This window comes from Danio rerio, chromosome 18, assembly GCF_049306965.1.
Source record: "Danio rerio strain Tuebingen ecotype United States chromosome 18, GRCz12tu, whole genome shotgun sequence".
Taxonomy (NCBI): Eukaryota; Metazoa; Chordata; class Actinopteri; order Cypriniformes; family Danionidae; genus Danio; species Danio rerio.
This window is the reverse complement of record NC_133193.1, coordinates 24,327,461-24,350,000: the sequence shown is the minus strand read 5'-3', so window position 1 is coordinate 24,350,000 and position 22,540 is coordinate 24,327,461. Positions and strand designations below refer to the sequence as shown.

Here is a 22,540-nt window from a genome sequence, read left to right as displayed (position 1 = left end):
TTTTTTTTTTATTCTGTAAATTAGACATTTTATCCCCAAAAAATTAAAACAAAATTGAAATGTGTAACACATTTGTGTTTTATTTTTATTATAGAATTGAAATATACCAAATTTGTTTTAAAAATCTGTCCCAAATATATTTGAAAGGAGGTTTTTCAGATATGCTCACCAAACATCCCCCAACTACAGCTAAGTAAAGCCAAACAGACACACTTCACTCTCAGACGCTGTTATCAACACTCACACACACACATTCAGGTGCAATAACACCTTGAGTGCAAAATTAGAATATGAAGCAAGACTAGAACAGGAAAAAAAGGGAAATTTAACAAACAGCCAAGAAGCCAGAAAAAGAACAGAAATATAATCGGCTACCTAAAGAATTAATTACTTATCTGTTCATGATGAATCTCGTTTTAATTAGAAAGGGAAAAGAGTACAGATATACACTGTCCTTATTTCCATATGCAATTAATAAATCATTATTCTGCTCATTATTTGTTTGTCATCTGAATGGTAATGAATTCAGAGTTGGAAGCAGTGACTCGCTCTTTGATGTGTCCCATCATTTTGGGAGGAAACGAGGTCAGTGGACCAGTTTTAGCTGGCAACAGCCAATTAAAATAATCAGCAAAGATCTGATATAAATGAACGACTACAACAAGTGAACACTTAAATAAATGTTTCACCTAATAATGACAAAATCTGTCAAAAACTGTAAATCTGTATGACAATCCAAATGCCCTTTGACATTCAGTTGACTAAAAGTAATGTTGCAATTTAATGTTAACTAGTGGTCATCAAAGTATTACATATAGTCAGTAGAATTTACTATAATCATAATATTAAAAATTATATCACAGTATCATGCTTTATCATCAATAATTATCATGTTTATATATATATATATATATATATATATATATATATATATATATATATATATATATATATATATATATATATATGTGTGTGTGTTTGTGTGTGTGTGTATATGATAATTAAACATGCATTTAACAATATACATGATAATAAAGCATCCGCAGCAGAATGAACCGACAACTTATCCAGCATATGTTTTGACATAACGGATGCCCTTCCAGCCGCAATCCAACACTGGGAAACACCCATACACAGCACCATTATGGATGTAATTTATGCTTCCAGGAAGCCATTATAAGGACATCTATATATGACTCAATGAATAGAGCTGAATAAGTAGATGTTTTGAATAATATTTCAAATACTCTATTAACAATAAAATTAAAGAAATTAATAAAAAAAAAAAACTACATACAATTTACCCAGCAACATCTTTATTATCAAAGTACGTTGAAATGGAAGACAACTGTAGTTTCTGTAAAGAGAACCTTTGTCAATTATTTTTTGAATGCAATATTGTAAACTATTTCTGGAAGGATCTAGCAAAATATATTTTTAAAATGATAAAACTTGGTTATTATTTTACTTTAAAAATATAATTTTTATTATAAAAAGAAATAAAAAGAATTGTTAAATCTATTAAATTTATAACAGAAATTTGCTAAGTCATCTCCCACATTACCAATTTTTTTAATCGATTTTGATCTCATTTTAACTGGGAAACTGTTTAAAAGCAAAAAAAACAAAAAGAGAGATATGTATCAATTATTATGGTGGTTTTTTTTTGTATCCCTTCTTAAATCCTAAGATCATTGGGTGTATAAATGCTGTACATTATGCTTTGTGGATTTATTTATTTCATTTTTATTTATTTTATTTTATTTTATTAAAGTTTTTTTTTTTTTTTATGTTCACCTTTTATATTGTGTTGTTGTTCCTGATGGTTTGTGCAATAAAATAAAATTCTTGGCTAATGACAGCAGAAAAAAATCAAAACACTATTGCAACAGTAAATGGTTCATTTTTGTGTTCGTCCGTCTTAGATACTTTCATAAGGATGTAATGCAATTCCAATCAACATAACTTTCATCCTTGCATAAAATAATAAATGATATCATATTTGCATCAATATGTGATGAACCATGTCAGTTACCAGAAGTTAGTTATTTCTATATACTTTCAGTCAACATGTATAGTTATAATTTAAAAGCATTTAAAATGCAACCAATATATATATATATTTTCTATCCATTGAGAATAATTAGAGTCAATGGGATCTGAAAAACAATTAAAAAGCAATATATTCCTTTAAAAACCCCAATAGCTCAGCTCAACAAAATTGATAAGTGACACCCTTGATAAGAAAATCACCCTTTCCCCAAAATGTCACTAAAATAACACTAGCATTTTTTTTTCGCATGTTACTATTCATTAACATTAACACACTGTTTCCAACTCATTTGAACAGGAAGATATATTCTGATGATAATTTCGTACCTTTGGAAGGAGGCCGGTCTGTAGAGCTGCGCTGGATTGTTTAGTGATTGGTTAGAGAAGAAAGCCGACGGCGAGAGATGACAGGAGAGCAGCTGAGACGTTTTGAAGGAGAGACGCAGATGCAGAGGTGGCCGCTGGAGGCCACAGGAGCAGCCGAGCGGAGCTGGACATGCACCAGAACCCCACACTTCACCACTTCACTCACATTTACCACCCCCAGATAGCACTGCTCTTCACACTCTCACACACATACACACAATGAAACAACAGTTGAGCAATGCAGATCGGTCCATGCATTGTCACAAACAGGGATGCACGATATTATCAGAGCATTCGATAGAGCAGATGAAAACTGCTTGAAATGTAAATATCAGGATTGCTCGGACATGAAAAATAATGCTGATATACCTTGCCGACAAAACGATATGTTGATTATTAGCCTATTTATGCTCATTTATGAAGTCAATATTTGCCTGTATGGTTTCGGATTATGGCTTAAAATTTCACAAAGCCTTGTGAGACGGCTAGATAAATAAAAGTAAATTACATAAATAACATTATCAATTTATGGGTCTGAAATAAGACTTGTGGATTCTGTGATAACAATCAATCATACACAGCTGTTTTTCTTTGTAATATCGCCCCGGATCAGCTTCCCTTCTGGGTCCTAGTGTCTGTCTAATAAGAAATTTGATTTATTGCCACACTTCTATAAGTTAATTAAATAATAAGTTAATTATGCTTAGAAATGAAACATTAATTGGTGTTATGATTTGTCATAAGTCTGATTTGATTTGGCAAAGATTATTTGCAATGAATCAAATTCAAAATAAAAGTTTGTCATGACAAATATATGTGTGTATTTTATATATTATACATACTTAAAAACAAAATTACACAAAACTTTGTTACATGGATATTAAAATGTATATATAATTTTTATCATTTACACATTTATTTTATATCTAAATATAAATCATTTTCTCAAATGTATGCAAGCATGTATGCATTTATATATACAAAATAAATATACACAGCACACAAACATATGAAGTCAAAAAAATATTTTGGATTTGGTTAATTGCAATTATTCTTAGCTAAACCCATCCACAAGGCAACGAATTTTGGAATTATTATGATCTTTTGAGTGTTGTTGGTGCGCTCAATGAGCTTTTTGGGTTAGCTATGTTAATGACACTTTTTGAAAACAATGATGTCACCACGTTACAGAGCTGTGTTGCAGATGGGCATGGGCCGGTATAAGATTCTGACTGTGTGATAACCTTGGAAAAAAATAACACGGTTTCAGGGTATCAAAATATTGTGATTACTGCTCTAAAATATTTTCTTTTTAAATTAGAAAAGATTTGTAATACTTTGGAGCAATAAACATGTCAGGATAAATCATGAAATGAATCGTAGACTTCTGCTGTCATCTTTAGTTTCAAAAATACAGATTTCTTTACGATTTAAAATGGCATCTTTGGATATATTATCTGCTGGAGATACTGCTGTACTAAAAAAACAAAATAAATTCTTACACATACCTTAGGAGCGGTATTACAGAAAAATTCAGAGGTTTTAAAACCTTGACTTTTTCAAACCGTGGTATAGCTTGAAAATGGTTATCGTCCCATGCCTAGTTGCAGATGCTGCTAAGATAATCACCTTTACAACAAAACCTGGTCATGCTGTAGCAACCAGATGACCAGTGCAGAGACGTTCAATTAAATAACATGTTACATGTGGTAGATATTTTTAATGCACCACATTGGCTTGTTTATGTCAAGGAAGGACTTCATGTGCACGCCCTCTGCATTCATTTTTGATTTGAGTGTCTCATGCAGATCTGTCTGTTTGATTACAGCACCACATATACACTACCTGACAAAAGTCCTGTTGACTATTCAAGTTTCAAACCACTTATGCCAAATAAAGGCTTCTTGCAGGACTCCCAGAGTTCATCAAGACTCTTTGGATTCATCTTCAATGCCTTCTCCTTCATCGTACCCCAGACATGCTCAATAATGCTCATACCTGGTGACTGGGATGGCCAATCCTGGAGCACCTTGACTTTTTTTGCATTCAGGAACTTTGATGTGGAGGCTAAAGTATGAAAAGAAGCGCTAACCTTCTTTCACGTAAGGCAACTGGCCAAAATTAAGCATGTATCACACAAGCATTTTCAAACAGTAATCCATGCCTTTATAACCTCCCGCTTGGACTACTGTAATGCCCTTTATTTTGTGGTGAGTCAGTCTACTATTTCTCGACTTGCAACTTGGTTAAAATGCAGCTGCGCATCTTTTAACTGGCACACGCGAATACGAGCACATTCCCCCGGTTTTATCTTCTCTTCACTGGATACCCGTGCATTTCAGGATCCATTTTAAGTTACTTTTATTTGTTTTTAAGTGTCTGAATGGTGCTGCACCCCTTTATCTCTCTGAGCTTCTCTGTCCCTACACACCTTCTTGTTTGCTCAGGTAAGCCGACCAGCTCCTCCTGGGTGTGCCCAGGACAAGTCGAAAGCTCAGAGGGCATCGGGCTTTTGCTGTGGCTGCACCAAAATTGTGGAATGAGCTGCCGATGTATATTAGACAAGCTTTTTCCATTACTGTTCTATTAATCTCTCCTTAAAACACACTTGTTCAATTTGGCTTTTAGCGAAGCGTGAGATGTTGACATTTTATGTTTATTTGTTTCTCTTTTAAAGTATGTGCTACACTTTGTTTTAGTCTCTATTGTCAGCACTTTGGTCAACTGTGTTGTTTTAAAGTGCTTTATAAATGAAATTGAATTGAATTGAATTGAGTCCTGCGGAAGAATTTGCCCTTTCCTGTGGTTTGTAATGTAATGAGCAGCACAAATGTCTTGATACCTCAGGCTGCTGATGTTGCAGCCACTCTGCAGATTGTTCGCACAGCCCCATACTGAATGTAACCCCAAACCATGATTTTTCTTTCACCAAACTTGACTGATTTTTGTAAAAACCTTGGGTCCAAACAGGTTCCAATAGGTCTTCTGCTGTATTTTTGATGATTGAGATGCAGTTCAACAGATGACTCATTAAAAAAAAACCTGCCTTCTGCGACCTTTCCAAATGATCAGCTACAAGTCAAGTTATTATTTTTTGCTCTTACAACTGGGATCAACGACAAGACTTTTGTCAGGAATGTTGGTGTTCTAAATGTATTACAGTGTTTTGCATTTGGATGCAGACATTTCTTAAAACAATACATGTATGGACAAAAAACTATTAGAATCTCCAAAAGGAAAAATAAAACATGATCGTTGCCATCTGGATGTAAAATTAGTGATTTGAAGCTACTATTTATAATCAATTGTAAATTCAGACTTTTAAATAAAACGCACAAAGACATCAGAATAGTCTATTGGCATAAATTAATTATAAAATGTCAGCTTATCGGATATCAGCAAAACATTCAATATCGTGCATCTCTAGTCACTAATAAAGAGTCACTCACATAGTCTCACATGGACAGGTCCAACTTGAAGAAATGCACAGTGTTTGAAGGAAATAAATGCATATTTGTGTTGAAACGGAGAAGAAAAGGCCACAGGGTGCAGAGGAGGGAATGTCTGGACAGAATGTCAAATGCGTAAACACTGATAGAGCGCTGAATGGACGAGCAGTGACAGGAGACACGGGCGGCGTGTATTCATAGCATCTGTAAGTGTGTTTATCTCCATCCGTCTGTTTCTTAAGGACTTTCTTATACACCACAGTAGATTCTGTCTTCTCTTTTATCGCTTCCATAGATCAGCCAAATATGGCGTTGCTGTAATAGTTGCTGTATTTACGATCGCCCGCTTTTCTAGCCGTAAAAGCCCTCCTATGTCCAAAACACCTCACCGTAAATCCCTGTAATGTTGTAAAACTGGTCTTATCAGAGTTTGTTGAGTGTGTGTGTGTGTCTGGGCAGATCTGAGGTCCAAACATGACTCATCTCACCTGCCATCATTCAACCCACACTCAAAGTCAATCAATAGTGTGTGGACATAAATAATTCTTAGTTTTTCTTTTTTAAAAGACATTGTAAAAGTGTTCAAATAACTTTGAAATTTGTGTACTTTGCTATATTAAGTATGCATTCACATTTGCAAGGTGATAATTGTTAAAAATTTCCCTGTAGAGATTAAATGGCCTTTGCATTATAAAACTGCATTACATGTATGCACAATGGCTAATAAACAAGGCTAAGATGTGACATTTGTTATCCAGAATTGTATCAACCTAAGTTATAATGTTGACATAAATATCTAAAAAAAGATTTAAAAATATACAACAACATGCATTAATATCTGAAGAAAACAACAAAATCTAAATTTTTATTTTAATAATTAAAATACTGTATTTTCAAGGACTGATTGGATATTTAAAATAAGAAATACAGTGCTCAGCATATATAAGTACACCCCTCACAAACCTATCTTTTAAATTCACATTTTTAATAGGAAGCTATCCAATATTATATTTGTGCATATACATTAGATTAGTCAGTACTGAAGCCAAAATATGAAGCTTATCTAAGAAAATAGCTTATGAAAATGGTCCAAAAACTAGTACACCTAAATTTATAAATTATAGAACAATACTAAATACACATTTAAAAAAGAGGAAAAACCAGGAAGCAAAATAAAAGAAAAATTTTGAAAATTTGTAGGTTGCAATTTTTTTTGTTGCAATATTTACTTAAATTTAATTGTATTATCTTTTAATTTCTACATATGTTTGGTGACTAAAATATTATTTTAATAAATATAACTTTAATTATTCTGTTTAAATGCACCAAAATACATTGCCTATATTCATTGAGAAATGGATAAAAACACAAATTTTCAACATGGGGTGTACTCAATTATGCAGAGCTCTATACATGCAAATTATTTTTTTTGTAATGTAATGTAATGTAAATGTAATGTAATGTTATATAACGCATTTATTGTGTATGGCCATACACCCAAAGCGCTTCACAATCATGAGGGGGGGTCTCTCCACACCATCACCAGTGTGCAGCATCCACTTGGATGATACGACGGCTGCCACAGGACAACGGCGCCAGTGCGCTCACCACACACCAGCTATTGGTGGAGTGAAGAGACAGTGATACAGTCAATTCGGTGGAAGGGGATGATTGGGAGGCCATGATCGTAAGGGCTGATAGAGGGAGTTTGGCCAGGACACCGGGGTTACACCCCTGCTCTTTCACGAGAAGTGCCATGGGATTTTCAAATAACCACAGAGAGTCAGGACCTCGATTTAACTAAACAATGAAAATTAAAGTAACAAATATAAAAACAAAAACATTTAATATGAAAAGACAAAATATGAAACAAATAAACAAACCACTAAGACATACAAATAAAGTTAAATATTTAAAGCACAGAAATAAACAAAATAACTTAATGAAATTAAAATAAAATAAATATGAAAAGTAAAAAACAAAAAAACTATTTAAAACATGTAAAACTGTAATATCAAAATGACAATAACAGAAAGCAAACAAATTCAAAAGGTTTAAAATATCAATAAAATATTATAACATACAAATAATAATAAAATAATTCATATATATATATATATATATATATATATATATATATATATATATATATATATATATATATATATATATATATATATATATTATTTTTTTTTAATATTATGATTTCATCAACATTTCAGTATTGAACAGTATTGTGGTATCTTACAGTTTTTTATGGTTGTCTTTTGAACATATAACGCTTTACATTTTTAGTATAGGGAGAAATTCTTATGTTTAGCTTATTGCTTACTAGGTTGGCTGTTCACTGGTTCATATAAGGGACAATGCATGCAATGTAATTAAGCATGATCCACTATGAGATTCTGACTGTTTGATAACCTTGGATAAAAATATCAGTTTCAAGGTTTTGCAACTAATGCTCTAAAATATGTTCTCTTAAATGTCTTGGTAAAAAACAAAAAAAAATCCCCCTTTGAACACAATATCTTTTATTTTGAGAAACATTTAAAATATTTTGGAGCAGTAAACATATCAGGCTTAATAATTTCAAAAATCATTGACTTCTGCTGTCTTCATTAGTTTCAAAAACACAGATTTCTTTACAATTTAAAACGGCATCTTTTCTAAAATGGATATCTTTTCTGCTAGAGATATTGTTGCCCTAAAAACAGTATTCTAAAAACAGCAGAAAATATTGCCGGTTTTAATACCTTGACTTTTCCAAAACACAGTATACCTTGAAAACGGTTATCGTCCCATGCCTAATTGTAAAGATACCTTAATACAGCACTTCAAGTACAAGCTTCATAAAACATCTAACCTATTTAAATACTAGAATCTTTTTGTAAGGTAAATGTTAAAACACTGTCAAGTTATGGCTACCACAAACACAAAATATATCCAGACTTCAAAAAGCAGCAAATTACTAATAATCAGAAAATAAAATAGAAAATGGTTTGACATCTTATTCACATTCCCATGTTGGAATCCAAAAAACCTTTATGCCTGTAGCTAGTTAGCACTGCATAATTATTTCAACACAGACATGACACCTACAGTACGATGCCATTATCACACTTATCTACATAATTATTAAATTGTTTTGTTTTTAATTGAAATTTGCTTAAATTCAGTACCATGTCAGGGAAATTAAAACATGACCCATGATTCAAACTTCAAATAGCCTCCCACATTTTACAGCATGCTTTTTAACAGCTCATATCCAACAGGCTTTCTAAACAGTATGCTGATAATACTGGAATTAATACAAAACATCAATAATATATATTTTTAAGAGCTAACACATTTCATAAGACTGCTTGAAATATTGAAACTTAGATCAAAAACAATATACGTCCTACATTTCTTTCTGCATAAACCTTGTGATTAGAATAAACATGTTTTTCCAGTATAAAACTGGTATTATGATTTACAATATATTGATTAGTAATGAGTAGTTTGAAATAGTAAATAAAAGAACTTCAACAAACTAGTATTCTTTTTCGTATTAGGGTTAAAGGCTATGTTTTGTATTAAATACACAAGCAAGCACAATATGATACGTAAAGCATTACCTAATGTGTCAATTCATGTGTGAGTTCACAGCGTAGGTTGATTTATCAAAGGCATTGACCTTAAAAATGTCTAAAACCCGCTTCTGGGGCTCTACTTTTTTTAAAAAGCCGCAGTTGATCACAGCATGCTATGATAATGTTCATTTGAAAGATAACTCTGATCAACAAAGCATTGAGTTCTGTCCAACAATGCATTCTTTATTAATACATTAAGCATTTGTGACCACAAAGCATTAGAAAACATGTTGAAAAACCCCTGCATCATTTGTGTTAGTGTGTTAAGTGTGCACAGCCTGCTGGTAAGAATTGAGTATGTGTCAAGCACAGATGCGCGTGTATGAGTGTGTGTTTAGTGCTCACCGTGGTCTCGTCTTCATGGAGCACCTGGTCGTATCCACTCAGAGCCACACAGAAGATAATGGCGGTCACGTCCTCAAAGCAGTGGATCCATTTCTTCCTCTCCGACCTCTGACCTCCCACATCAAACAGCCTGAATGGACACAACTCGACATGAGCTCAGCAATCTCACACTGATGCACAGCTTCATGTATGCAACATACTGTACACAATGGTTTAAGCTCAATATTTAAAATAAATAAATTATTCAGCAAAGATGCATTACATCGATCAAACATGACGGTAAAGACATACATAAAATATAAAAGATAAAAAAAATGGACAATTTTATAAACATTATTGAATGTTTAATAAACACAAATCTTAAAAAAAAAAAAAAGATTTGTATTTTAAAATGTGATCAATCAAAGAATACAATGCATCATGGATCAATTCAAGCAGCATAACTGTTTTCAACACTGATAATAATAATAATAATAATTTTGAAATTAAATGCATTTTAAAATTTATCAATTAAAAAAAATATATTTCAAAATTTGATTAAATCAATATAGACTTAATGAGCATTGAAGAGTTCTTCAAAAGCATTAAAAGTCTTATGTTGTCATGCTTGTTTATTGGAGGCCATATCGGTATCAGCTAATAAATACTTATTTTTAATATTATTATCATCTACCTATAAAGAAAAAAATATCAGCGGATAAATTATAAATAATTTCAGCCATGTTAATTTACATCATTTGTGTATTGATGCGTTTACAACACATGCGAAAAGGACTTCAGAATTCAGGACAGATATTGTACATGGATAAGTAAATCTTTTTGTTGATAAGGGTGAAGTGTATTTTGTTTGAAGAATTGTTTTAAGTTTATAATATTCTGTTTAAAACAAATAAATCAAATCAAGTGCAATATGTAAATGATTTTGAGAACAGTTATAGTATAGTTGCATAGTTGCATATATATATATATATATATATATATATATATATATATATATTTTATTTTTATTTTATTTTTATTTTTTTTAACAAAAGAAGTGATACTCCGTACACTGTATTAGTTTGTGTTTTTTTTTTTTTTTTTGAAAAATCAGGCTCAAAAATGTTCATATCAAATTTTGCATTATTGGTATTTATCAGTTATTGGCTTCAACATTTTAAGAGTTATTGTAAACAGTTCAAATTAAAGCAGTTATACACTGTATTAGTTTGAGATTTGTTTTTATGCTCAGACTTTAAAAAATCATATTAAGATTTGAATTTATCTGTATATATCAGTGATTGGCTTCAACATTTTAAGAGTTATCAGTATGAGTCAAAAACCAAAATCAGTGTGCCTTAATTTATGTCCCCTTGCTCAACTAACATGCATTTTCTTTCAAAAAAATGTTTCCAAAAGCAACATGCTTATCAATGAACTCAAAACCTACATATTTTATGACTCGTTTCATTATATGCTTCATCAGCCCAAAATCTCAAACACGTAATGATTTTCACTAAGTAGCAAAACTGGCATTTAGATGGTAGTATCAGCTTCATACCATGTAATTCAGCTGTCTACTGACGTCCAGCCCTTCTCTGTGAAAATGCTAGCTTCAGCCCGTAACAGGATGGCGTGCAGCTAAATCTGTCTTCAGAATAATGGTGGCAGCTCTGCCTGTCTAACCCCCATCAACACTTTTTATTTTAGTCCTCTATTTTCACGTGCTATCAGCTGAGAGAGTGAAAAAAAGCACTGTGAATGAGGAGATGATATGAGGTGAGAGGATGTTTAGAGATATTCATCTCTCTATGCTCTCCAGTTGTAATGAGTTAAAACACTTTTTGTTAAAAAGAGCCTGAGTATACATATTAGATAAAACGTTTTATTTCTTCTTCTACTTCTTCTTCTTCTGTTAGAATAGGAATGAAAATGATAACAGTAGGATAATAACTTTAAATGAATGGAGTTAAAATTATAATAACTGTAGTACTCTAACAGCTGATACAAGACTGAACATTCAGATGCATGAATAATAGGGGTGTAACGCATAGTATAGATCCGTATAGGTACGTATAGATCACAAGCTATGGTTCGGAACAAATGTGGCCCGCAAGGTAATACTCTTTTTTTTTTACTGGTGGATTAATCCTAAATTTGTACGATCTAAGAAAGATCGCCTCTCTTGACATTCAATTCACACGTATGAAAGCATTTAGGCTTAACTGTAAAATATAATGATGACGGAAGAAGTTGTGGTAGGTTATTCGGATGTGGTGGGTTTCATTAAAGGTGTTTTCTGTCACTACTTGTGTAGCCTTCATCAATGCATTCAGTATAAGCTGCACAATAATCATTAAAAGATCGGGATCTCAACACCCACACACCATAAATAATAAATGACGGTGATTTGCATATGTTTATTAATCCTAAGAGATTCAGTCTTTATTTTTTTGTTTTTTTTTTAGTTAGTTATGAGGTTACAAACAGTCAAATAACACAGAGGTACTTGAATAATAGTTTACAGTTTCGATAGAACCACTGATGTTTATGGTAAAGTTTAAAATCCCCTTCATATGGATTTAACAAAGCTCAAAAATAAAAGTTGTAGGCAGCAATTACATTATTTACATTATTAATTTACAACCAGTCATCAAATATATGCCACTGAATAATTCTTTCAAAATGATTCATCTAGCAATGAAACAGGTGAAGCACAGGTTGGGGGTTTGGTTGAAATTATGGGAGCTTTCTGGGAGAAATAACATAACAGGAAGGTGGCGGAAGATGGCCTGAAATACGGGAAACTCCAAGGAAAAAAGGGAGTGTTTGCAGGTATGGTAGTAACAGTGAATTTTTCACAGTACTAAATATTTTAATAATAATAATAATAATAATTTACTTTTATTTAGCTGATTATTTCTTCATTTTATTTTTAATAAAATTACAGGTTCTAAGTTCTGTTTGTTAAAACCAAAAGTGTCTTGCAGTACTGTTTTTGTAATAAATGGAAAGCTAATTACATTTGTCTCCTCCCCTTTTTGGCTGATTCGAAAAATGGTCCGATCTGTGACTAAAACCCATTATTTGATCCGAACCGTGAGTTTTGTGATCCGTTACACCACTAATGAATGGTCTCACCTGAAATGCAGGTTCTTGAAGGTGAAGTGGGTTTCTACAATCCCGGTGGTCTTCACTCGAGTTCGCAGAATGTCCTGCTCTGTGGGCTGGTAATCTGCAGCTCCGATTCGATCTAAACTGTCTAAGTAACTAAAAAAAGAATGAAAGAAAGTCTGTTAGGGTCCACAGCTTTACTCAAAATCAGAACTTTTTAATAGAGAGAAAAAAAAAGTTGCTATTCATCATAATACATGAAGTCATTCATCACATCATATATTACTTCATTCACTCATTCATTTTCTGTTCGGCTTTCATTCACTTTTTTACCGCCAACTAATCCAGCACATTTTACACAGCAGATACCCTTCCAGCCACAACCTATTACTGGAAAACACCCATAGACTCTTGCATTCACACACATACACTACGGCCAATTTAGCTCATTCAATTCACCTATAGCGCATGTCTTTGGATTGTGGGGGAAACCGGAGCACCCGGAGGAAACCCACGCAAACACAGGGAGAACATGCAAACTCCACAAAGAAATGCCAATTGACCAAGCTGAGGCTCGAACCAGCGACCTTCTTGATGTGAGATGATCGTGCTACCCACTGCGCCACCGTGATGCCAATGTATTAATTATAAAAGAAAAAAGTGGTCATTTGAATACATTTTTAAAAAATCTCTATAAGCAATTCCTCAAGTGATGACATTATATTCAGAAATACACTACAGAGAAAAAAAATTCATGGAGTAAAAGAATAATGTCCTATCAAAAAACGGCAGTTCAGGAAACACTTGTCACAATTCACAGTATTAACAAACCACTAACTAACAATACTAGCTTAATAAACTAACTTAATATACTAATTAGCTGTTTATTAATAATTAGTAAGGTAGAAGTCGGTTTTAGGATTGGGGTAGGATTAGGGAGCAAGAATGAGATCATCCATTATAACTACTAATGCACAGTTAGTATCATACTAATATGCAGGTAATAAGCAAGTAGTTAATAGCATGAATTGTGACTTAAGTGTTGCAGCAGTGAATTTTCTTCTATGTTTTTCATAGACATGAAAAACATGCCATTAAATAAGTAGTATTACAGTACAGACTTCAGAAACCACCAAATACCATAACATTCTTAATGAATACCCATCATATTTGTGGACAGAAATGTGTGTATATTAGCTCTAACAGAAAAAAAAACTGCTTTTCATATAACAGTGCCACAATCAGATGAAGTCCATCCCACTGAAAACAACGGAGCAGTCAATCAAACTACAAGACATGAAGTAGAAGTCAAAATAAAGCATGAAACCTTCTTGTGCCACTCAGTGCTGACACACACACACACACACACACACACACACACACACACACACACACACACACACACACACACACACACACACACACACACACACACACACACACACTCAATGTCCTCTTCAAAACGCAACCATGATGCAAGCAGACAGCGAGGACCGAGTTTGCTTTTCAACAATGCATGATGTATATTCTCTGAGGCTGCGGATGTCATTTATCTTCCAGATGAAAGAAACAGTGAAAAATGTGTGCTTCCAAATTGGATGCCAGCTGAATTGAAGGTTGAGTACCGCGAGACGCCGAAACATCCATCAAAGCCTTTGACTGGTAATACTTGTAGACGCTAGACACTAATGGATGATTACATCAAAATGCAATTCCAAAACTGTTTTGACATATTTAGAGGGAAATTACTGCAAGTGTTCCAGCTGGAAACATATTTGGTTCTTTAAACAACTATTATTTCAGATCAGCTCCATTTTTCATTTGCTTAGGCGTATAAAGCTGCTCCTGTTTATTTAGTTTGACTCTCTCTCTTTTTCTTTTTTCTCTCTTTTTCCTGTCTACCTTTGACGTGGTGATGTTGCAGTTGAAGGGTTCTTTTGGTTGCTATGGAATTTTGCAGTGAAACATGAGAATTCCACAGTTGCTACTGTCTTCAGAACAGACAGCGGTTCATTTGGTGAACTTCAAGGCAAGGCAAGGCAAATTTATTTTAATAGCACATTTCATACACAATGATTATTCAAAGTCCTTTATATAAACGATATCAAAAGAATCTGAACATAATCACACGATAAGTATAAAAAATAAAAACAACAATGAATTATAACAAATAAAAACCAGTTTAAAAAGAGGTTTAAAAAAAAGAAAGAAAACTAATTTGGTCTGTTGTAATCAGTTTGCACTATTAAAACAATGAAGCAGTTCTTTTCAAACGGGATAAAAAGAAATGTCTATTGAGCATCAAGTCATCATATTAAAATGGTTTCTATAGAACTACATGGCACTCTACCATTACAGGAATATATTTCAAATGCATTATAATAGAAAACAGTTAATAATAACAAGTAACAACACCACACTTACTATTTATATTTCACTCCACTGATGTCCATTTATGTATATGCATGCTAATGCAGACGACTGCAAACACAAGCTCATGCATTTTGTACATTATTATATTTTGTACTTTACTGCATAAAAAAAACTGTTGCAAATGTGATCAACAGAAGATCAATGCATTAATAATATAATATAGTAGTATAGCAGTAATATTGTATACAACAGTGGTCCCCAACCTCTGGGCTGCAGACCAATACCAGGTCCGTGGATCAGTTGGTATCATGCCACACAAGAAATCATTATTTAATTTCCATCTTTTAAATCTTTTATTTTTCGAAAAAAATCTTTTATTTTTATTTTACTTAACTTTACAGAATGCTGCGAGCACAGCACACGTCAGGTCACATGTCATGTGACTAGAATTGACTGATTAGCTTAGTACTTTGTATGGAATACTATTATTACACATTTTTATTATTACACTTTAAATAAAATAGATTTTTTCAGAAATCTAATAAATGCAAATTCAACAAAAATAAGAGTGAAAAATGTTCATTGGTGACTTTTATTTTTCCAAAATAGACTTAGAAAACAGCATGACATGAATATTATTAGACACCAGAGTGGCTTTATTTTGACAGATAAAGACGAGACTAAAATGTTGTCAAAAAAAGATATGAACTAACCAAAGTTCAGTTATATTCTACATTTAATTTGTAAAAATAGGATAGTAAGAACCAAAGATTTTTCATTCTTATTTTTGTTGACAAAATGAACACCGCAGCTAATGTTACCACTGACTTGTGTAGTATTTTATTGTTACCATTAACATTTTGATTAACAGCATTTTTTATGTTTTCTTCTTTTACTTATGGAAGAAGAATAAAATGATACAAGGGTGTAACAAGTTGAGCAAACAATGGTATATATTTTTAAAATATATACCTGTCCTTTATATTAGAACATCAGAGACTTCTTTCAAAAACTAAATTCTGAGTGGCAGTGTAGAATAATACAAACTGTACTGTATGTACTGTATATGAATGAGCAAGACCAAATGTCAAGATTATGTTGCAAAAATATTATATTACATTCAAATCCGACAACAATGTCATCATAAATTTAGCATTGCCAGATCAGATCACACTTGCAAACTTGATTAGGAAACAAAATCTATGAAAACGACAAATGTCACTAATAAGCAGTACATCTTACAAACACCATACTGAGTTACAGTTACTCCTGTTCCCTTTTCTATGACTCATCTGTCCTTTTTACTGTCCCTGGCTACATGTACGTCCTTATGTCCTAATGTCCCCCCACCAAATAATTCCACAGACTTACAACAGCATGCAATGCCACTAAACACAAAATCACAATAAACTGATGAACAGCAGTTAAATGTTAGATGATAATCAGGAACTGCATGCCGCCATCAATCCACAGATGTAGTGACAATGATTTAAGGAGAAAGAGAGCAGTAAAAAGACAGAAAACTATGATAATAATCACAAGAAAGGAAATGTGGCCAAGGTCTATGTCATGTTTTCTGGCACTCATGCAGCAAGGTTCAAAAGTCTTAGACCAATGAGAAGTACTAGAGAAAATAATACTAATTTAAGGGTCTAAAGAGAAAGCAGTTTTAGCTGTTTAAAAATATTTTTTTTTTTTTTTTAATAAATTGTTAAATTATTAAAATAAATGATAAATTAATTATTTGATATGAAAAAATCTGAAATAATTGAGATTCTGAAAATTTTTTATTACATTTGTGACAAACGTGTACAGACAGTAATAATGATATTAATAAAAATGATATTAACAATAATGATATTAATAATAATTAATTAATTATTCACAAACAACAGCAACAACAACAACAATAATAATAATAACAAAAACAACAACAAGACATCAAACTTGGTGTCTCAATTGGATTAAATTACACATAAATAAAATAATTAAATAGTAGGTTATATCATTATTCAAATATTTATTCATTTTCTTTTTGGCTTAGTCACTTTATTAATCAGGGGTCACCACTGCAGATTGAACCGCCAACTTATCCAGCATATATTTTACCAAGCGGATGCCCTTTTAGCAGCAACCCAATACTGGGAAAGACCCACACACAGTTGCATTCTAACACATACATTACGGACAATTTAGCTTATTTAATTCACTTAAAGCACATGTCTTTAGACTGTGGGGGAAACCGGAGCACCAAGAGAAAATCCACACGTACACGGGGAGAACATGCAAACTCCACACAAAAATGCCAACTGACCAGTGGTCACTGAACCAGTGACCTTCTTGCAGTGGGGCAACAGTGCTAACCACTGAGCCACCGCGCCGCAATTATTATTATTACTATTATGTATACACAATTATGTTATAATGCTAATTTCATGATTAAGTGATTAACAAAATAAAAACTAAATTATTTTGTAGCACCCATTGTTGGACGTACTTTGTATAATTTTGTTGCAAGACTTAAACATTTTTATTTAAGTTGCATTTGTAAAAAGTCAAAAATAGACAAAATATGAAATTAAAAACGACAATTTAACAACTTTTTTTTTAAAATTTGAAACAGCAAAACTATTCTGACCACACACAAAAAATAATTCATTGGATTTACTATTTTTTAAGGTTAAGTGGTTGCACTTGTGGTTGTCAGGTGACGCAGTGGCGCAGTAGGTAGTGCTGTCGCCTCACAGCAAGAAGGTCGCTAGTTCGAGCCTCGGCTGGGTCAGTTTTACAGTACACTGTAAAAAATGGCTGTGATTTCAACGGTAAAAAACAGTAAAAATGCTACAGTACAAATCTGTAACCTGGTTAACGGTATGTTTTCTTAATATATACGGCGAATAACCGTAAATTGACTTTCCCAGAATTGCCTGCATGGCACAAAACTTTTTATGCATTTGGTTGACATTAATATGGATCTTTTTAGTTGTTTTCCCATCAGTTATGTACATTAGAGATTTATGTTACCACACTGGTGTTTAGTAGCTGTGTGAATGACACTAGGCACCTTCTATATGCTGATACTCTTTTTTGCTTGTAGGAAAAGTTGATTGTGATGAGCATTGGCTCATTATGTATCTTCCTCATAACCACCTGCATGTGGGTGTGCTAACGTGTCTAACTGTGTCTAACATAAAACGTCTATAAATTAATAAAATACGGTAATTTACCTTAAAAATGAAAAATTATTTTTACGGTTTGTACCGTGTTTTTAACGGTAAAGTACTGGCAACCACAGCTGTCGGTTTTTTACCATAAATTTTACGGATTTATTTTTTACAGTGTACATGTGGGTTTCCTCCGGGTGCTCCCGTTTCCCCCACAGTCAAAAGACATGTGGTACAGGTTAATTGGGTAGGCTAAATTGTCTGTAGTGTATGAGTGTGAATGGGTGTGTATGGGTGGTTTCCCAGAGATGGGTTGCGGCTGGAAGGGCATACTTTGCATGAAACACGTGCTGGATAAGTTGATGGTTCATTCCGCTGTGGCGACCCCGGATTAATAAAGGGACTAAGCCAAAAAGAAAATGAATGAAATTATATGAGTTCAATTTAAATAAATAAAACTAAGTTGAACATTAATCAACTACATTACATTAAGTTGTTTGTTTAAATTCAGCCCATATAAATAGTTTTCAACCACTTACTTTACAAAAAAAAACAGCAACGAATCATTTTTTCTTCTTCAGTGCAGTTAGATAATAGTATCATGCTAAATGTTCTTGTATTTTAAATGAATAAAACTCCCAGCTGCAAATTAAAACCTAGTGATTTAAATAGGAGTTACTAAGTAAATTACATTAAAAATTACAAGTAATTAGTGTTTTATGAACGATACATAAAAAGAGAGCAGTTTATCAAATATTCATTGGTCTAAATATCCCTTACAAGATTGAATTTTTGAATTTTATAAGGTATATAACTACAGTGCTCAGCATATATTGGTACACCCCCCACAAATCTCTCATTTAAAAGAATATTTTTCTATAGGATGCTTTACTGCTAGCATATTTGCATATACATTAGTTTAGTCAGTAAGCCAAAGTCTGGAGCTAATCTAACAAAATAACTTACAATAATGGTTCAAAAATTATCAGCCCAAATTTATATGTTAGTGAAAAATATTAAATACAATTTTCAAAAATAGCAAAAATCAAGAGAAACAATTTTGTAGCCATTTTGTAGGTTTTATTTATTTTTAATTTTTTTGCAATATTTTGCATGAATTAAAATGTATTATCTTTACATTTCTATAGATGTTCTGCGACTAAAATATTATTTTAATAAATATATCATTTTAATATATCTGTTTTGTTCAAATGCGTCGAAAACATTACCCATATTCACTGGGAAATGGATAAAATAATTCACTTTCAAAATGGGGTGTACTCATTTATTCTGAGAACTCTAACTACTGTCAAAATGATTGACATTATTAGTGGGCGTGCTCTATAAACCATGTTTCAAAACATGATAGCCATTATTTTCAATTCAGTCTTAAACTGTAGCAAGATCTCAACATGTCATATGCAAATTCCTCCTCCTGTGATTGACCACACTGCCTCCAGGGGGTGCTGTTGCCGTGACTTGCCGTTTTATGTTTAATATGCTTCTTTTGGCTTGCAGATTTGCTCAGTGGCACTTAACTCAAATTCTGTCTGACACAGTCTGAACTTGAGTACTTATGTATGAACTGCTCTCAGAGGGACGCATCTCAAACAGGACATCACTTCAAGAGCACTATTAAGGATGACTGCCAAATGACATACACTTTTTTTTGTCTCTTCTCTTGATAGTGTTACCTCTTTAGTGACCTGTACCTTTCGGCTGTGTGCACACTCCACTCAGCATATTTTGTCTATTAGCAAATAGCAGATTTAGGGCAGCTGTGTGAACGGAGGATTTCCATAAGCTTTTTTTAGAAAGTGAATGTTCTGCGTTGGCCTGATAAAACACTGTAATCTTTCAGCACATTTGACTAAAGGCAAACTGCACCAAAGTCATGCCTCAGAGACCTGCATCAGGGTTGCCTTAGCTGTGTGCAGTATAGCTGCAGGTACAAAAATTTCTATCTACTTATAAATAGAGAAATGCATAAAAACTGAATGTGACATATTAAGAAAAACATAAACATAAAAATTATAAATTAACATGTTGATTTATTGTAACCCAACATTGGGTCCAAAATGTACAAAACCAACGGTGGGGTTAAAAAGTCCAATTTATATTTAAGAATAAAAATGTAATTAAATGCATATTTTACTGTAGTAATTAAGTAAATTATCAAAGTATGGTGAATACTTTGATTGGCTCCGCCCACATGACAAGCAGAGGAATAAGCTCACTACACTTTGACAAAAATTGCAGCTGTTAAACAATATAATGTACTTTTGAGGTTTTTTAAGGTAAGGACGTAATTATTTAGATTGCAACTATGCAGTTTATTTATAAAGATAGTGCCTTTTTACAAATATTTTTAGTTTTCAGAAATTCAGTACTTGGGTAGCCATTAGCAGAGCAAAGAAATTGACGGTTGATGTTCAGCCGCAAGTTCGCGACAGAGACCACATAATAAGTTCTTCAGAAAAGCTGATCAAATCTTTATAAAACAGGCAAGTGTCATTCTAAGTAGATCTCTATCTTTTGTATTTTGTAGTGCTGTACTTATACAATAGTAATCTGGTAGTGTTTACTTTGCTTTAGCGTTTCTTTTTTGGGTTAATTATTGTGATATTCTGATTGCAACAGAGCAATTTCTGTAGACTGATGACATTTCATGCTGTTCAGCCTTATAATCTTAAAATGTCAGCAAAATCACTTGTTTTTATCATCACTTTAAAAATCATACTAAAGTTTGAGCAACGGTTTCTGCTGTTCTGACCATCAGCTGCAGATGTGAAAGTATGGCGGATGAAAGTAGTTCCTTTTACCAAAGGATTTTTGAGACTGTCTACGTTTGATTTTCATTTTTATATACATGGATATGCTTTTAAACTGTTGCATAAACACAATATCACACTCGCACTAGTGCAATATGGCTGAATATTGTCACTGGTAAGACACTCGGCCACACCTCATACCAGCACTCATATACAGCCATATCACATATATATATGTATATATGTATATATATATATATATATATATATATATATATATATATATATATATATATATATATATATATATATATATATATATATATATATATATATATATTAAATTAAGACACAAACATCAAAGAAAATACTAATATTTAGGAATTCCGATACCAATTTTGTTCAATTGCATACCCTACTATACAATAATAGCTTTTTTCCATGACATCAATTTTACTGAATAAATCCATTTTATATTCAACTGTCTAACATTATTTCCCAGTACTGTACATTATTTCCCAGTACAGTTGCAGCCAGAAGGGCATCCACTGCGAAAAATATTTGCCTGAATAATTGACAGTACATTCCGCTGTGGCCAGAAATGAATTAATGAATGAATGTCTAACATTAAGATGTAAGTTAAAATGTTAAAAATTACAACTTGTAACATTTTATATATAGATATTTTGTAACAATATGTAAATCACAATATGTAATCAACTATTTCATATTATCGCTGACAGCTTTAAATTAATCCAATATCAGCCAATACATTGCATCCCTAATTTTACCCTAATTTATTACATACAATATTCCTGATCCTGTGCTGTGAGTGCAGACAATTACCACAGTAAGCAGTAACTGTGTGCTTTCATGTCTCTATTCACATGTGCGCAGGCGCGTTTTAATACGTTCGTAGCAGCGCTAATGTTTTTATCTCCAGTGCACTCAGTGCCCAGATGCCGTTCTGTGGAGGAGCTGTATGTACTATTGTAAATCTTTTATAACATGACGACACTCGCTGTGGACTTTACTCTGTCGGTTTAGGCCTAATGGACATGCGGGTGGGGTTGTGCTTTAGGCTTTCTTCACTTCACTTCTCTCTCCCTTTCTCTTCTTTTAGTATGGGGGACTCGTATCTCTCTCCAGCACTCAGGCTTGTTGGCAGCTCTGCCCTTCCCCCTGTTCTCTCTCTGATTCTCCATCTTTCTGTGTGTTTGCGACTGCTGTTCGAGTGCTCTGCCTGGCAACACCTCTCGTGGTCCGCCTGCTGTCTGCTGCTCGCCACCATTGAC

General features: G+C 33.0%; 1 protein-coding gene across 3 annotated transcripts in view; it reads right to left on the bottom strand.

Annotated features, from left to right (window-relative positions):
• Positions 1-22,540, bottom strand: part of gnao1a (guanine nucleotide binding protein (G protein), alpha activating activity polypeptide O, a) — a 183,354-nt gene that overhangs the window by 18,739 nt on the left and 142,075 nt on the right. For all 3 annotated transcript variants that reach the window (XR_012393627.1, NM_200787.2, XM_005159069.6), the window contains exons 5-6: positions 12,965-13,093; positions 9,845-9,974 (exon numbers count right to left, since the gene is read on the bottom strand). Coding sequence is in view for 2 of the 3 variants with exons in the window: in NM_200787.2 (NP_957081.1) it covers positions 9,845-9,974; positions 12,965-13,093 (259 nt within the window). In the remaining variant the exon portion in view is untranslated. The remainder of the gene's footprint in view (positions 1-9,844; positions 9,975-12,964; positions 13,094-22,540) is intronic.